General features: G+C 44.9%; 1 protein-coding gene across 1 annotated transcript; it reads right to left on the bottom strand.

Moving 5' to 3' along the window:
* Positions 1-10375: 10375 nt before the first annotated feature.
* LOC113837833 (potassium voltage-gated channel subfamily E regulatory beta subunit 5) lies at positions 10376-10807 on the bottom strand. Its single transcript, XM_035449926.1, has one exon. It carries the CDS (start codon positions 10805-10807, stop codon positions 10376-10378), a length of 432 nt encoding a protein of 143 aa, XP_035305817.1.
* Between the last annotated feature and the right edge of the window lie 3491 nt (positions 10808-14298).

The raw sequence follows: 14298 nt of genomic DNA, 5'->3' as shown, positions 1-14298 counted from the left end.
CCAGGTGTTGGTGGCGTACACCTTTAATCCCACCCTCAGGAGGCAGAGGCAAGTGGATCTCTGTGAGTTCGAGGCCAGCCTGGTCTACAGAGTCAGTGCCAGGATAGGTTCCAAAGCTACACAGAGAAACCCTGTCTCAAAAAACCAAGAGACAGAGACAGAGACAGACAGACAGACAGACAGACACACACACACACACACACACACAGAGAGAGAGAGAGAGAGAGAGAGAGAGAGAGAGAGAGAGAGAGAGAGAGAAACGGGGAATTTTTCCATCTTAATAGTGAGCACTGTACTCCAACATAACAGGTTCTCAAGCTTTAAACTTTTTTTTTTATTTCCTTGGGTGTGTAAAGAAAGAATGGGCTTGTGAGAAAATAGGTTTCCTTCAAAGAGAACCATTGATGTTCTGCCCAGTCACGCACACGTAGAGTTTATGCAGCTTCATTCATTTAACTTTACAGAGTAATAACTCCCTCTGTAGACCAGGATGTCCTCGAACTCACAGTTCTGCCTGCTTCTACTTCCCAAGTGCTGGTATTAAAGGCATGCACCAACACCACCTGGCAAGGCTTGGTATAATTTTAAAAGGCTTTCTTCCTGCCTCTTAAAGATTTCACAGCCTCCCCAAACAATGCCAACTTGCTGAAAAGCAAGTGATCAAATCATGAGCATGCAGGGAACATGCCTTTGTTAAATCATAATCTACTTCCACCAGCTCACTCATTAACCCATTCCCTCTGTCTCACTCTGTTCTCCACAAACCACGGATTTTCCAGTGACAATCAGCAGCCTTCAGTTGCAACACATTTCCAGGAACAGACACACTTCCCTTCTTGAAACTCACCTTTGACCTCAGCAAATTTCCACCTTTCTTGTTCCCCCCACCCAGTCTCCCAACCTCCTCTCTTTCCATCAACGGATTCCTCTGATGGATGCCCTTCCCCCTCTAGTAGATTTGGATATTCCCCGGGGCTCTGCCTTCCACCTTGTTTCCACTGTCCAAGATAGAGGATGAAATGGTTAATCTGAGCCTGACTAGAATTATGGCTAGGATTCCTGAATTCCAGCTTCCCACCGCTATCACATGCCAGTTCATTTGACATGTTTCTTTGTGCCCAGTTTACTTATCCATACCATGAAAATTCCTTGAGACTATGCCTGCAGAGCTCTTGAGCCTGTTTCTAACAAATAGGCCACCCTCATACAAGTTCTAACTATCATGTAGTCCAGGCCACAGTCTGAATTCCACCTGCACTTCATTTCTGCTCCAACTGGTCATCTCGGACCTCTCCTTTGAAGATTGCAAAGAATTACCATATTGGGATGCAGCTGTAGTGTGTTAGTACAGGGCTTGTCTGAGTTCCATCATCAGCAACACACACACACACACCTATGCCACCATTACCATTACCATGATCATGTTGTTACTTTTTGCTTCCTTCGCTTCTACTTTCAAATGAGCCTACTTGTTAGTTTATTCCTCTTGATTAGTTATGGCCACTGTCCTGATTGACATGCTGTAATAACCTAATGAACTTAATGAACTTGACACGTCCCACTTACTTGTCTCATACGTATGTGTATAAATTGCTCTGCCAGTTCCACCTTCTATAAGTGAAAATGTTACAAAATTGACTCTGAGGACTAGAGTGTGCACTAAATTCCATCTGCACTGTGCACTTTAAAGTGTTTTATATTATATGTATATTTGCATATTATGTATATTTTATCATAATAAAAAAATCTGAACTTCCATTGCCACCACAATATTCTGGTCCACTGTTTCCTCGTTAGTATTGTCACAATCTCTAACTGATGTTTTAGGCTTCAGTTTCTGTTTACCCTTTGTACCTCTGAAGGAACTTAGGCTTGGGAACGTGTCATTTTAACAATCAGGATGTGCTTATTAAGGTTTGGGAATCAAACCCTTTAGTATGGAAAAGGGTATCTTTTATGTCTTTCCCTAGTTTGTCTCCTCTCCCTTTTACTTGACTTTTAAAAATCCCATATATTGTAGCCAAGAATGATAATTTGCCACTATGTGGGGAGTCAGATTAAGCTAACCCCGAGTTACAAGGAAGAAATGTGGAGTGGGGAGACTCTAGATCAGTGGTTCTCAACCTGTGAGTAGTGACCCCTTTGGAGGTAGCAGATCAGATAATTACATTACAAATCATAACAGTAGCAAAGTTACAGTTACGAAGTAGCAACTGAAATAATCTTATACTTGGGGGTCACCACAACATGGGGAACTGTTTTGAAGGGTCGCAGCATAAGAAGGTTGAAGATCAATGATCTAGGTTACACCTTAACTCAAGTTTTATCTCCACTCCTCCACTTTACTTACAAGTTTCATGACCCAAAGTTATTTGGCCTCTATGATCCTTATCCTACTTATCTGTTAAAGAAATACACAACTGTACAGACTTGTTGGAAGCTTAAATAACAGATGTAAAGTGCTTAATACTCACTGAGGAGGTGGCAGTTGAACTGCCACATGGACAAAGAAAGGAAGCGAGCAATGCAACTTGAGCCTGCATCAACCTCCATGTCCACAAGTTATGAGTTCCAGAAGGCCAGAGTACCAAAATCTGCAGATGCTGATATCTCTTACAGGAGTAAAATGACATGAGTCAGGTATAGCATTATGTACCTGTAGTCCCAGCTACTCAGGAACCTGAGATAAGAGAATCACATGAGCTCAAAGTTCAAGACCAGTCTGGGCAGCATAGTGAGATCCTGTGTCAAAGGGGTAGAGGATGTGATATTTGCATATTACCTGTATGCCTTCTTCCTAACACCTCACATTATCTCTAGATTATGCAGATTAGCTAATATTCAATAAACAGATTGGAGAACTGCATTTTTTAGAGAATGATGACAAAAAAAGTCCCAACATGTTCTATAAAGATACATTTTTCTCAGTTACTTTTGATCCTTGATTTGTTGAATCTACATATTTGGAGTCAACAGATACAGAGGACTGACTTTATTTATGCATTTGCAACAGTGTTGAGAAAAAAATGAGTCTTAGGCTAGGTGTGGTGGTGCATGCTTTTAATCCCAGCACCTGGGGGGCAGAGGCAAGAGACTTGTCAGTTTGAGGCCAGCTGGATCTACATAGGGAGTCCCTGAGTTCCAGGATAGCCGTGCTACATAGAGAGACACTATCTCAAACAAACAAGCGCTGGGGGGGGCGGTCTTTTAGCTTATGAAAAAGAAGCAATATATGTTTACAGCATAGTTTTCAACACACGTCAGAGTTGTTTTCTCTGCACTTAGTTCAGTGCACAGCCCTTCGAAAAAGGCTACTTATATTTTCTTTTATTTATTTTTTAGCATTAGAGTGTAGCAGTGGAAAGTTTAACCTTGGCAAGGTGAAGAGGCACTTCTTCCAGAGAGCTGGCCGGAAGCATTAGAGATAGCGGTATGGAGACAGCTCAGATGGAAGCCAAAGGAGCTGCTGGCCTCAATCTTCCCAGTAATGAAGGAGATGAAGTCATCTCCTGAGAATGAGGGGGAGGACTGGGGTTGGGGGCTTGAGGAGAGGGCAGGAAGTTAGGAGCAGCTGCTGTAGGGAATGTGATAGGGAGTCAGCAAGCGAGGAATGAACGGATTGTTGAACAGTCAGAGGGGCCAGCTTAGGGTAAAGAGCAGCGTTGGCAGGGAACCTGGGGAGTAGGATTTCTCCAATGATCCAACCATAGAAACCAGCACCTCCAAGGAGTCACTGGGCGCTGCAGATCAGAAAGGCCTAGTGGGATGGGAGTCCCAGGTGGGCACATCAACAGTGAAACTCTCCTCTGATCGGGGCTGAAAATGAAGGTGATTTATCCCTTCAGAAAACATTTAGTTACTACAGATTTTCTAAATGTTTTTTCAAGTGCCAGGCACCAGACACACAAAACGTCTGCAGTCTGCCAGGGTCTCCACAGAACGACTCACACACAAATCTCCATCACATGCAAATTCACTTATGACTGTGAAAGACTGGAAATAAACTGAAACTCCTTAACAAGTGACTGAATGAACATGCTGTGGTACATCCCTGTAATTAATTATTCAACAATAAGAAGAAATGAACTGCTGAGACAGGCAACACATAGATGAATCCCCAAATCAGCGTACTGAGAGGAAGAAATATGTGCCGAGTAATTACATTTGTTGCAGGAAATGCAAATTAGTCCATGGCAACAGAAATCGGATCATGATTGTGTGGCTAGAAGGAGAGAGCTACATGGGAAGAAGGAAGGAAGCTTGTGAGGGTGGTGGATGGTTTTATACTTTGAAGGTGATGCTTCAAGAGCTTGGTGAGTGTCAAATCAGGAAGGACTTTACCATCATCCTAAGGGCCTGGGATGATATTCTAATTGTGTGAATAATACAAAGAAAGTCCTCAAGTAGAGACATGGGATGATATGCTTTTAGGTTATCCAGATAGTGTAGGACTATAGCCTATGCTCTGTGCACTGTACTTTTTCTTCAGTGGGTGATGAAGAAAGTAAAAAACATAAGCTCTTGAACTGACCAGCTAATGGTCTTGATGACGGAAACTCTCCAACTTCCAAAAGAGGGTACCAGTTACTTGAGATACAGCATAGAGAGTAATCTAGCTCATTCTGGAGCATCTGCCTCTAAGCAGATTTGGTTGTGCCTTTGACTCAATATAGGCTTAGAAGATGATAGAAATTCCATTCTCACAACCCTGAGAGGACAACGTCATATTTCTTTGTTCAGTCATTTTGTCTTTCCTCTTGGGTCCTGTTTGTGAAGGTAGCCTTTTAGTAGACAGAGGGTTAAAGATAGAACACTCCAAAGGTTTCTATCATATTCTGCTTACCCGTAATTAATCCCATACTAACCTCATTCCCCACCCCAGGAGGCCCACGTGGAAAAGCAAATGGGTTCCTAGACAGGCATCATTTTCTGTCTTCTAAACTCCCCCAAAAGCAGCAAGAATAAGGGAAAACAAACAAATGAACATAAAAAATGGATTTCTGCCTAAAAGATCAGTAATGTGAGTTGGACAGTGGTGGCACATGCCTTTAATCCCAGCACTCAGGAGGCAGAGATAGGTGGATCTCTGTGAGTTCGAGGTTTACAGAATGAGTTCTATGACAGGCTCCAAAGCCACAGAGAAACCCGGTCTTGAAAAACCAAAACCAAAAAAAACAAAACAACAAAAAAGAGCAGTAATGTGACCACTGCCACTGATAGCTTTATATTGGATTTGGAGCTCCTCATATGAAGATCTCCTGTTTCTTGTAGCTCTCTCTTCCCCAGGTATTCTAGAGTCACCACTGAAAATACATGCATATGGTCATTGCTGGGATGCATCATAGATTAGATGGGCATGAATAAGATCCTTGGATCTTGGAAGCAGGGCAAGAAGAGTTTGAAGCCCTGGAACTGGCAGTGGCAGGGATAAGCTTGGCAAAGAAGGGGGAAATTAGGTAAATGCCAATCCCCTAGCATATAGCACTCCTCAATAAGTGGTCCTGTGGGTTCGAAGGACCTCTTAATAAGTCATTTTTTCTCCATTGTTTTCTTGCCAGCCCTCTCCCCAAAACTGCCACCTCTGAAGACCACATTTAAATCCTACAAAGAATGGAAAGGAAATTCTTTGCGCATCGCTGTAAATGGACATCTTTTAATCAGGTACATGTGAATTTGGTAAATTACAATGACTGCAATCCAGTCTTTCATGGCTACCCCAGTCTTTCTCCAGGATCTCAAGTGCAACTGGCAGCAACATCAGAATATCATACAGTGTATCTCTCAATGCCTTCTCCTATTCATATATAGCTTCCCCTACTCATTTATAGCCATTCCTAGGTATCTCTCCACTCTTACAACTGGAGATTCTTTCCTTAGTTCACTTTTACCTTGCTCCAGGTGAGCCATTTAAGATGTACATACTCCCAGGGGGTCCTCTGAGGCAATGGCAAAGCTCAATTGTTTCTATATAACTTAGCCTTTTGCCCTTTTCTCTGACTTTAAACATGGCCAGTGTTCTTTGACAAAACAGGAAAGTGTGTGTGATACATGTTTTACCACAATTGTGCAGAGCATATCTGAATCATCATCCAGTCTTCTCTGGCAGAATTTCCGTCAGAGGAAAAGACAGGGGACACAGCTTTAACCCTGGCTCTATCTTTCCTGGAAGCCCAGTTGACAGGACACTGAATCACCAGTGTGCTGTCTTGTTCTGAGGCTTAGCCCTGAAAAAAACCTGTCACCTTGACCACATTGTTTTACTGGGCATGCTGCTGGTTAAATAGCAGGAGGACCAAAAGATGTCTTTCCATCAACTTCTCCCAAGTCCTTTTTGATGAACAGTTCAAGTTCACCTAGGGTGGCTGCTGATTCATCCAATCTATTCACCCTTGGTAGCACTTAGTTATGTTCCTTTACCTGCACAGAACATTCTAGACTTTTCTTCCTCTTTCCTGTCTCACAAGATCCATAATTCCAAGGGATGGTGCCAGTTACTTGGGACCATCACTTAGGATCTAGTAAGACCCTGAATGTTGGGAAAGGGCTAGAAGAAATGCAGCAGCTAAAGCTATGTGAGATGCTTGGTTTGTGCTTTTGTTTTCCTTCCTTGGGGGAGTAAGGTTGGCAAATTCACAGGGTTAGTTGGAGAGAACTATAGAAGCCCCTGAACTCTGACTCTTTTTTCTTATTATGCTCTACCACTCCCTGTGAACATGTACCTGGTACAACCCTGTACATATGGTATTATAATCATATTTTAAATGGGAATTCTGAGCCGAGAGGCAAAGGGGAGTAGACTGTTAAGACAGTTATGCATGGTTTCCTCCTCAGCCAAGACTTTGAGAATGGGGAAAGTGGGTTAAGAACTGGGTAGATACTAGTTGAGTAAGTTGTTGCCAGTGTTCTTTGGGCAATCTGAGCACATTCTACAGAGTGGAGAATTTTCTCTTCCCTTTACCTCCCCTATTTAGTTTCCTAAAGAAGGAAAAAGTATAAAATGAACACTTACGCATCTGTAGCTGCTGTATTTCTCCTAACTATTCCCCACTCATGACCTCATTTCATTCTCAAGTTTGCCGAAGCTCTGGGGACCTGAGCCCAGAAAGGCTAAGAGACTCACTCTAATAAAGAATACTGGGTAATTGGCAATGCCATGGCTAGAGTCCAGTTCTGGGGATTCCTGGTCCTTTGCCTCTCCAAGACATCACAATACATTTCCTTTAACCACTGGGCCAGATTGTTTGGAAAGCAGCCCAAGCTCTTTCCTCTTTGCATATTAAAATTGTGTGCAGATCATGGGTTTATAAAAGCAATGGTAAATTGAAAAGAAGATGGTAACTAGAAACAAATGAAAGGCTCCATTTATCTCCCTCTTGAAAACCAAAATGTACCCCACAGAAGTATGCTTGTAATGGAAGTAAAGCTTCTGTTCATTTCTGTGCTGGTCGTGAGCACTTTGGCAGACTGTAATGCAAACATGGCTCAGGACTCCTCTGTTAAGGGCCTCAAGTTACAGGAAGAATGACTCTTCTGCTTCATTCTTGTTGCAGAGCAAAGATCCAAACCTGGGTGGAAATAGGATTGATGTGTGCAGGGGAGGGAAACAGAATATCAGGTGGGGTGAAAATTGGCCACTTGTGTTTATTTGAAAGGTTTTGCACCTTTGAAATCAGCTAAGAATGTGTCTACGTCATCCAGACTTTAGGAGTAACCTCATGTTATTTGAGGCTACATTATCAAAACTGGAGGTCTATACCATCTAGCTTTTCTCTTGTCTGTGTTTTGTTGACTGTGACATGATCACTTCAGTGCTATGGATACCCCGTTGGTTGGAAGGTATCTGGGTGTCCAAACTTCTGGGAAACTTCATTATCTGGGGCAAACTTTTAACTCTGAAAATATTTGACAAAACCTGCTAGGCAGTAAAGCAAGTCATTCTCCTTCCAGCCGGTTCACTTTTCTGGAAAGGAGCCTCCTGTATAGCTATTGTGTGTAATAATTCTTAAAGGGCACCTAAGTCATTGTGAAAAGGTTAAAAAATGTATCAAAACTCAGGACCGACTTGACATGACATTGTTTTCCACTACTAACACTGTAATGCTTTCGTGGGTATTGTTTCAACTCTATCTAGCTGATTCTTTTAGTTTTAGCCATATATACTTAGCAAGCAGCCTTTACATTTCACTCCCTAAACAACCCCTTTTGCGCATTTATGCCAGAGAAATGAGTGGCACTGTTACACTTAATACACAGTGCTGTTGTCTGCCTCCCGTGTCCTTCAGCATGCCCGTGTATCTCTACCCTTCCTCCACAGCCTCCTCAGGCCTCCCTATATGGCTGGGGTGGCTCTCACAGTGTCTTCTATCTTCCCATCATTGTCCTGGACGCCTGCCTAATTCTCAGCCCCCACCTTCAAGAAAAGGAGGTGACCTTAGGTCTGGAACTGGGACTGGAGAGAAGCCAATGAGACCATGCCAGCATAGCTTCAAGGAATGAAGCCTGGGAATGAAAGTAAGTTCATTTAACTTATTAATAGCTCCAGTAAAACACCAGATGAGCTGGAAGGTCAAGGGCAATGCCTTGAGTGGGGTCTCTAGATTACCAATGCATGGGATTGACCCATAATGCCTTTGCCATGCTATTACTGAGGAATCAACTGTACTGAAGCAAATTGGCTGACTTTTAAGAAGTCATTTCATATGCATTTGATGAAGTCCAAACCATCATCATAGGCATAAGTATTTCAGCCCTAAGCAAGTTCCTTTCTGATAACCTAGAAGCAAGGAGAATGGCTCAGTAAATATTCACTTCTAGAGCCAGATATAGTGGTGCAGGAGGAAGGTGAGTTCAAAGCCAGTCAGGGCTACACAGTAAGTTTGTGGTGAGCTTCAATTGTATCGTGAAACCCTGTCTCAGCCCTTGCATATAAAAACTAAAGGAAAACACTCACCTCTGACTTCGGGGTTACAATTTGACATTGTGTAAATCTCATATCATTATAAAAGTAGCTATAAAGTTAGCTTTGATTACAGCTAGTGCTTAGGGGACCTTTTAAACAATTACACTAATTTTTTAAAGTTTTTGTATGTGTGTACATCATGTGTATCTATATCACCCCCTCCCTCCAACTCCTTCCATGTCTGGAAGGCTTTCTCTTGAAATGCATGTTCTGCAAAACCACAAAAAGGAGGTAGAAAATCCTTAATTAGCACTCTCATATCTAAAAGTGATAAAGCCGCTATAGCTTCTGAAACACGGTTTTAAAAAAATCCAATCAGGCATAGAAACGGCTTCACTATGTTGCCCAGGCAGGCCTTGAATGCATGGGTTCAACACCCTCAGTAGCTAGGACTCTGTATATGTTCCTTTCCTTCCCCCACCCCACATTTATCATACTTGACCTATCATAAATAGAGATGGTACAACCACCCAATTCCCAAGCATCATTTCCAAATGAAAACACAACAATTTCTTGTCTATCCAGTACTAGGTCTTAAGGCTGGAATCTTTGAGTCAAGAGTCTTGAGTTATTGTTTAACAACCTTTATTACCTGCCAGCGACATTCCCCGGGGTTACAGAGCTGGGGATGGCTGAGCCTCATATTGGATGAAACACACACTGCAGTGATAACTGAATCAATATAAGACAAGCATTTGGAATCATTAAGGCCAAGCAAACTAGTAATGATTATCCAAGCCAGATGTCCAAGTTACTAATACTCAGACCTTTGGGATGACAATTAGGAGGACAGGGAGACAAGAACATCATACCCCTGGGGCCATAGATCTTCTTTTCCCATTGAACCTTCCCTCCCCTTCAGTCCATTCTATGCCACAATAGTGTCTCCCTAATAGCATGCTGAAGAGAGAGAGAAGGAAAAGATGTCTGAAGTCTCTTCATGTTCTTTGTCTCTGTCCCCAAGGCAACCGAAAGCCGGAGCTGCTGCAGTCAGCCTGGCAGTGATGGCTAACCCCGTTAGCTGTGCAGAGTGAGCAGTCCTTGGCAGTTCCTGGAGCAGCTGCCAGTTAGACGGCCCAGAGTTCTGCTAGACTTCATTGCTTCGATTCAGTGCCAAGTGTTGGACGTGCTGGATTCTGTTCCCAGAAGGCTGGAGCATGGTATTGGGGCTGGCTGAAGACAAGAGAGCAGAGGCAATTTAATTCAGTTGCATGTACGGTAGGGGTGCGGGCGTGGAAGGGAGGGGAGAGAGAAAGTGGTCAGGTGTGAGTAAGGCGATGCATCTCCTCCTAGGGCCTTGCCTTGAAGGCGCTCTGACCTCTCATCATCATCTGGGCCTGGGGTAAAGCAAGCTCTGAAAGGGTAGTGAAAGAGCGGGAGCCAGGACCAGAGATAAGCAAAATGAGGACAGTGGATCTAGACCCTCTCAGCACCCTGGGCTATCGCAGGCAGCGCCCCCGGTGCGAGCTGGTGGCCGCCCTCAGCCAGAAAGCACTGGCCATTCTCCGGGTCCCCGGATGCGCCGGCAGCAGGGACCCATTCATGCTCAGCGACGCAGGCCAGGGGTTGCTCGTCCTTGGCCTCGACGAGCTTGCGGGAGCGGGTGTAGGCCAGGATGAGGCCTCCAGCTAGGCAGGCGTAGAAGATCATGATGAGCAGGATGTAGAGATAAGCATCGTTGCCCTTGGCGCTGGTCACCTCGTGGCCCATGAAAGGGTCAGGTACGACCCCCATGCCCATGCTCGGGCCGGGGCCGACGCCCAGGCCGCTGGCATTGCCCCGATGGTGCAGCTCCAGCAGCAGGCGGTTCAAGAGGGTTTGCAGCCGTTGGCTCTCGCTGCAGTTCATGGCTGTTGGAGAGTGACACGGAGGCTCCAGGACGCCGTTGACTTGTCCCCCAAGGCGAGGGGAAGCAAGCGAGTAAGGCAACAGGCAGAGCAGACAGGGAGAAGAGACCTCGAGTGAGGTGGCACCCAGCTCCCCAGCGGGCGCGCAGTGGCTGGGGGCCGCGGGCTGGGGCCTCCTTATCCCCTCACCCCCGCTCCTCCTCCCCTTCCCCACCACGCCCCCTCCAGCCCGCCGCCTCCTCTTTCCAGGCTCAGACTGTCTCGCCACTTAGGGGAAAGGGGACAGCTGGTAGGGGGAGGAGAAGGGGACAAGGGATGGGGCGAGCCCAGAGGAGGGGCGGAGGGGGTGGGGGCTCGGAATGTGCAAGGCCCCAGGCAGCAGAGGTTGGCAAAGCAGCATGCTGGGGCCAAGCCTGGACCCTGGGCTGCGGAAGAGAATTCCTTCCAAGTTCTAGCCACCAGCCCTGCAGGCCTGGCTTTGGCCCAGATACAGCAGCCGCCTGCCTCCCCCAAGGCAGGACCTGCCCTGGAGTGCCCAAGCAAGACTTCAGATGTCTTCCATCAGCTCTAGCTGGATTGTGGCAGCTGAGACTCCCTTGTTCACATCCGATGCCTGCTACTCCCATAGTCCAGGCCTATTTAATTTGTAGTCCTCACACTTTCTCCTGCTCTCCCATTGGTGGTCTAAAGAGAATATCTTATTTAGAAGATACTAGGCAAAATTTGGTGCCTGAGAGATCAGGTACTTACTTTAGAAAGCCAACACAGCTGAAGGCTCCCAGGTTGTTCAAAATGCTTGTTGATGATACACACACAGTCTTGCTCTGATATCACACCTTGACAGTCGCCCGTGTGTCTTAAGATGTCTGTGTTTTACGCACAATGTGACCTTGTTTCCTTTGGTTAAGCCATCTTTCCAGAAATGAAATCAAATTCTACCGTTAGGAGGAGCAGGGATAACAAAAAGTCTATGACTATACTCCCTAGATGTCCTGGGGTCTGAAAAATGCAATTTCCAGAAAACGTACTTCCTCTCAGTCAAGCCAGCACACAGCTGTGTGACTCTCCAAGGGCTTGGTAATAGCTCTAGTGTCTGATGGTTTCTGAAGCAGTCATGTTTCCTCAGGGAGGGTATCTTCTGGCAGGGGAAAACAAGGCACTCAGACAAACATCAGTTCCAGGCATGTCTAACCTGAGACCTGTGGGCCACATGCTTCATGGGATAGATAGTTACCACCGAAATCCAGCACATTTGTATATAGTAATGTTAAATTCACTATAGACTAGGATTGACAAAGTCAAAAGGGTTCATTTGTCGATAGAAAAAGCAGAAAAAATGAGGTGGTTGTGGTCATATCTGGCTGTAAAGAGACATATACGTGAGAAAAAACAGGAAAGGCTCTGCCTGATCAATAAATACCATTTGATCCAGAAGCCTAGCTGTACGTGCCGTGGGGTCTTAATATTTATTTTTATTTTATGTGTTTGGGTATTTTGTCCACAGATGTTTCTATGCACAACATGTGTGCCTGGCACTTGCAAGGGCATGAAGTGGATATCAGATCCCCTGGAACTGAGTTGCAAATGGTAGCGAGCTGCCATGGGTGTGCTGAGATTTGAACCAGGTGCTCTGGAAGAGCAGCAAGTGCTCTTAACTGCCGCACCATCTTTCCAGCCCTTGCCATTGACTTTCAAAAGGCTTTGCCAGCACCTTTGCCCCAACTATCCTTCAGTTCGCTCTCCCCTCAGAGGCCCCCAACCTTACAGGTGCCTAGGTAAGGTTGGTACCTACCTATCTGAGCTCTGCAACTTGTAACAGGCCTCAGAGGCATTCCACAAGACTTGGATGCATGCCTCAGGCTTCTTTCTCACCTCAGAAGGGCTCAGAACAGGGAATAGCTGTTAAAGTGACTTGGATGATGAATGCCACAAGACACTACTAGAGAATTTTCCAAAACAGTAACTATCCAGAGATAAAACCGTTGAACTAAAAGACTCCTGTCTGTTAAAGCATGCCTAAAAATATCAAAGGTTTGGGCAGTACTTAAGGCAAAAATGCTCCTCACCATAACACGAGGAGTAACCAGCCAACCTTGGACTTTTCAACAGCTTCATGAACTCACAAGATTACTGTCATTTTCCAAGAAGGAAACCAATTAAGGAAGTCAAGTAGCAGTGCTGAAACTATAAGATTTGGCTGGGTGTTAGTGGCATACGTCTTTAATCTCTGAACTTGGGAGACAGAGGTAGGCAGATCCCTGTGAGTTTGGGGCCAGCCTGGTCTATGCACTGAATTCCAAGCCAGCCAGGGCTATGTAGTGAGTCCCTGACTCAAAAAAAAACTAACAAAATTATAAGATTTGATCTTCCTCTCACCCCTACTAAATGACTCTCCGTACATGGGTAGTCTATGAGTGACATCTATTTCCTCACCTCTCCTTCCCTTGTCCAGCTTTTTCTACCAAACCTCTTTTTGGTAGGTTTGGTAGAACCTAGGTCACCTAGGACCGCCTGGTCAAATTCAAGAGTCTCTCCTAGTTTGCCCCTTTGACCTCAAAGGTAAATTTGACACTGCAACCACCAAGTCCTTCCTGTCACTGTCCTCGCCTTGGCACATCTGGCATTGCATCCTCAAGTTTCTCTTCTTATCTCCCTGGCCCATCATCCTCTGATTTCTCTGTTGGCTTGTTTTTTTCACACCTCCAATTAACTGTTGGAATCCCCAAACACTCAGTCCTCAGCTATTCTCTCTTAATACCCATTTCCTTGGAAAATAGTTTCACCTGCTACCTGGCAAGTATTTAGTCAAATTGGACTCTCCGCCTCTGATCCTTTCTGCGTCGCATCTCTCACATCCGTCTGCTTCTTCCTTTCTGGTTTTATTGCCATGAGCTTAATCCATGCTCTCATTACCCAGGTCAAACTCGCAGACTGAGAGTCTCTTGGCAAATCTCCCTGCTTACAACCCAAGGCTCCCTGCTTTGGCTAGAATGATTCTCCAACATCTCTGCATTCAGTGCACTCGAGATTCTGAAGTCCGAACTCTTTCCCATGGCTTCTTTAATTTAATGGGACCCATGTTCTTTGGTGGCTCTTAAGTACTTACCACCAATAGACAACCTCTGTTCTTTTGAACTGGAAAAACAGCATATTCCTAGATTCTCTCTAACACTTTCTCCATTTTGCCTTGCTCAAAATGAGAGTGAGGTCCAGTAGCACATACCTGTAATGCTAGCATCTAAGTTCAAGGCCAGCCAGGGCTACATAGGAAGAACAGGTCTCAAAAGCAAACAAAATGAATACCACTGACTGAAGGGAGTCTTGTTCCATATTTCTGCTTGTACTATCCAATTCTTTACAGTGTGCACTTTCTGATTCTGTCCAAATTCAGATTGCAGCATTAAATGCAGAAAGCCTTTAAAAAACACAATGCACCCCCAAATCAACTGTACATGTTCTCCCACCTGCATGTATGTATCCATGTATGTATGC

Source organism: Cricetulus griseus, chromosome X (assembly GCF_003668045.3).
Source record: "Cricetulus griseus strain 17A/GY chromosome X, alternate assembly CriGri-PICRH-1.0, whole genome shotgun sequence".
Lineage (NCBI taxonomy): Eukaryota > Metazoa > Chordata > Mammalia > Rodentia > Cricetidae > Cricetulus > Cricetulus griseus.
This window is presented reverse-complemented; position numbering and strand designations above follow the sequence as displayed.

What these genes read in the sequence shown, in the direction of transcription:
- LOC113837833 (XM_035449926.1), bottom strand. Translation starts at nt 10,807, where the DNA reads ATGAACTGCAGCGAGAGCCAACGGCTGCAAACCCTCTTGAACCGCCTG.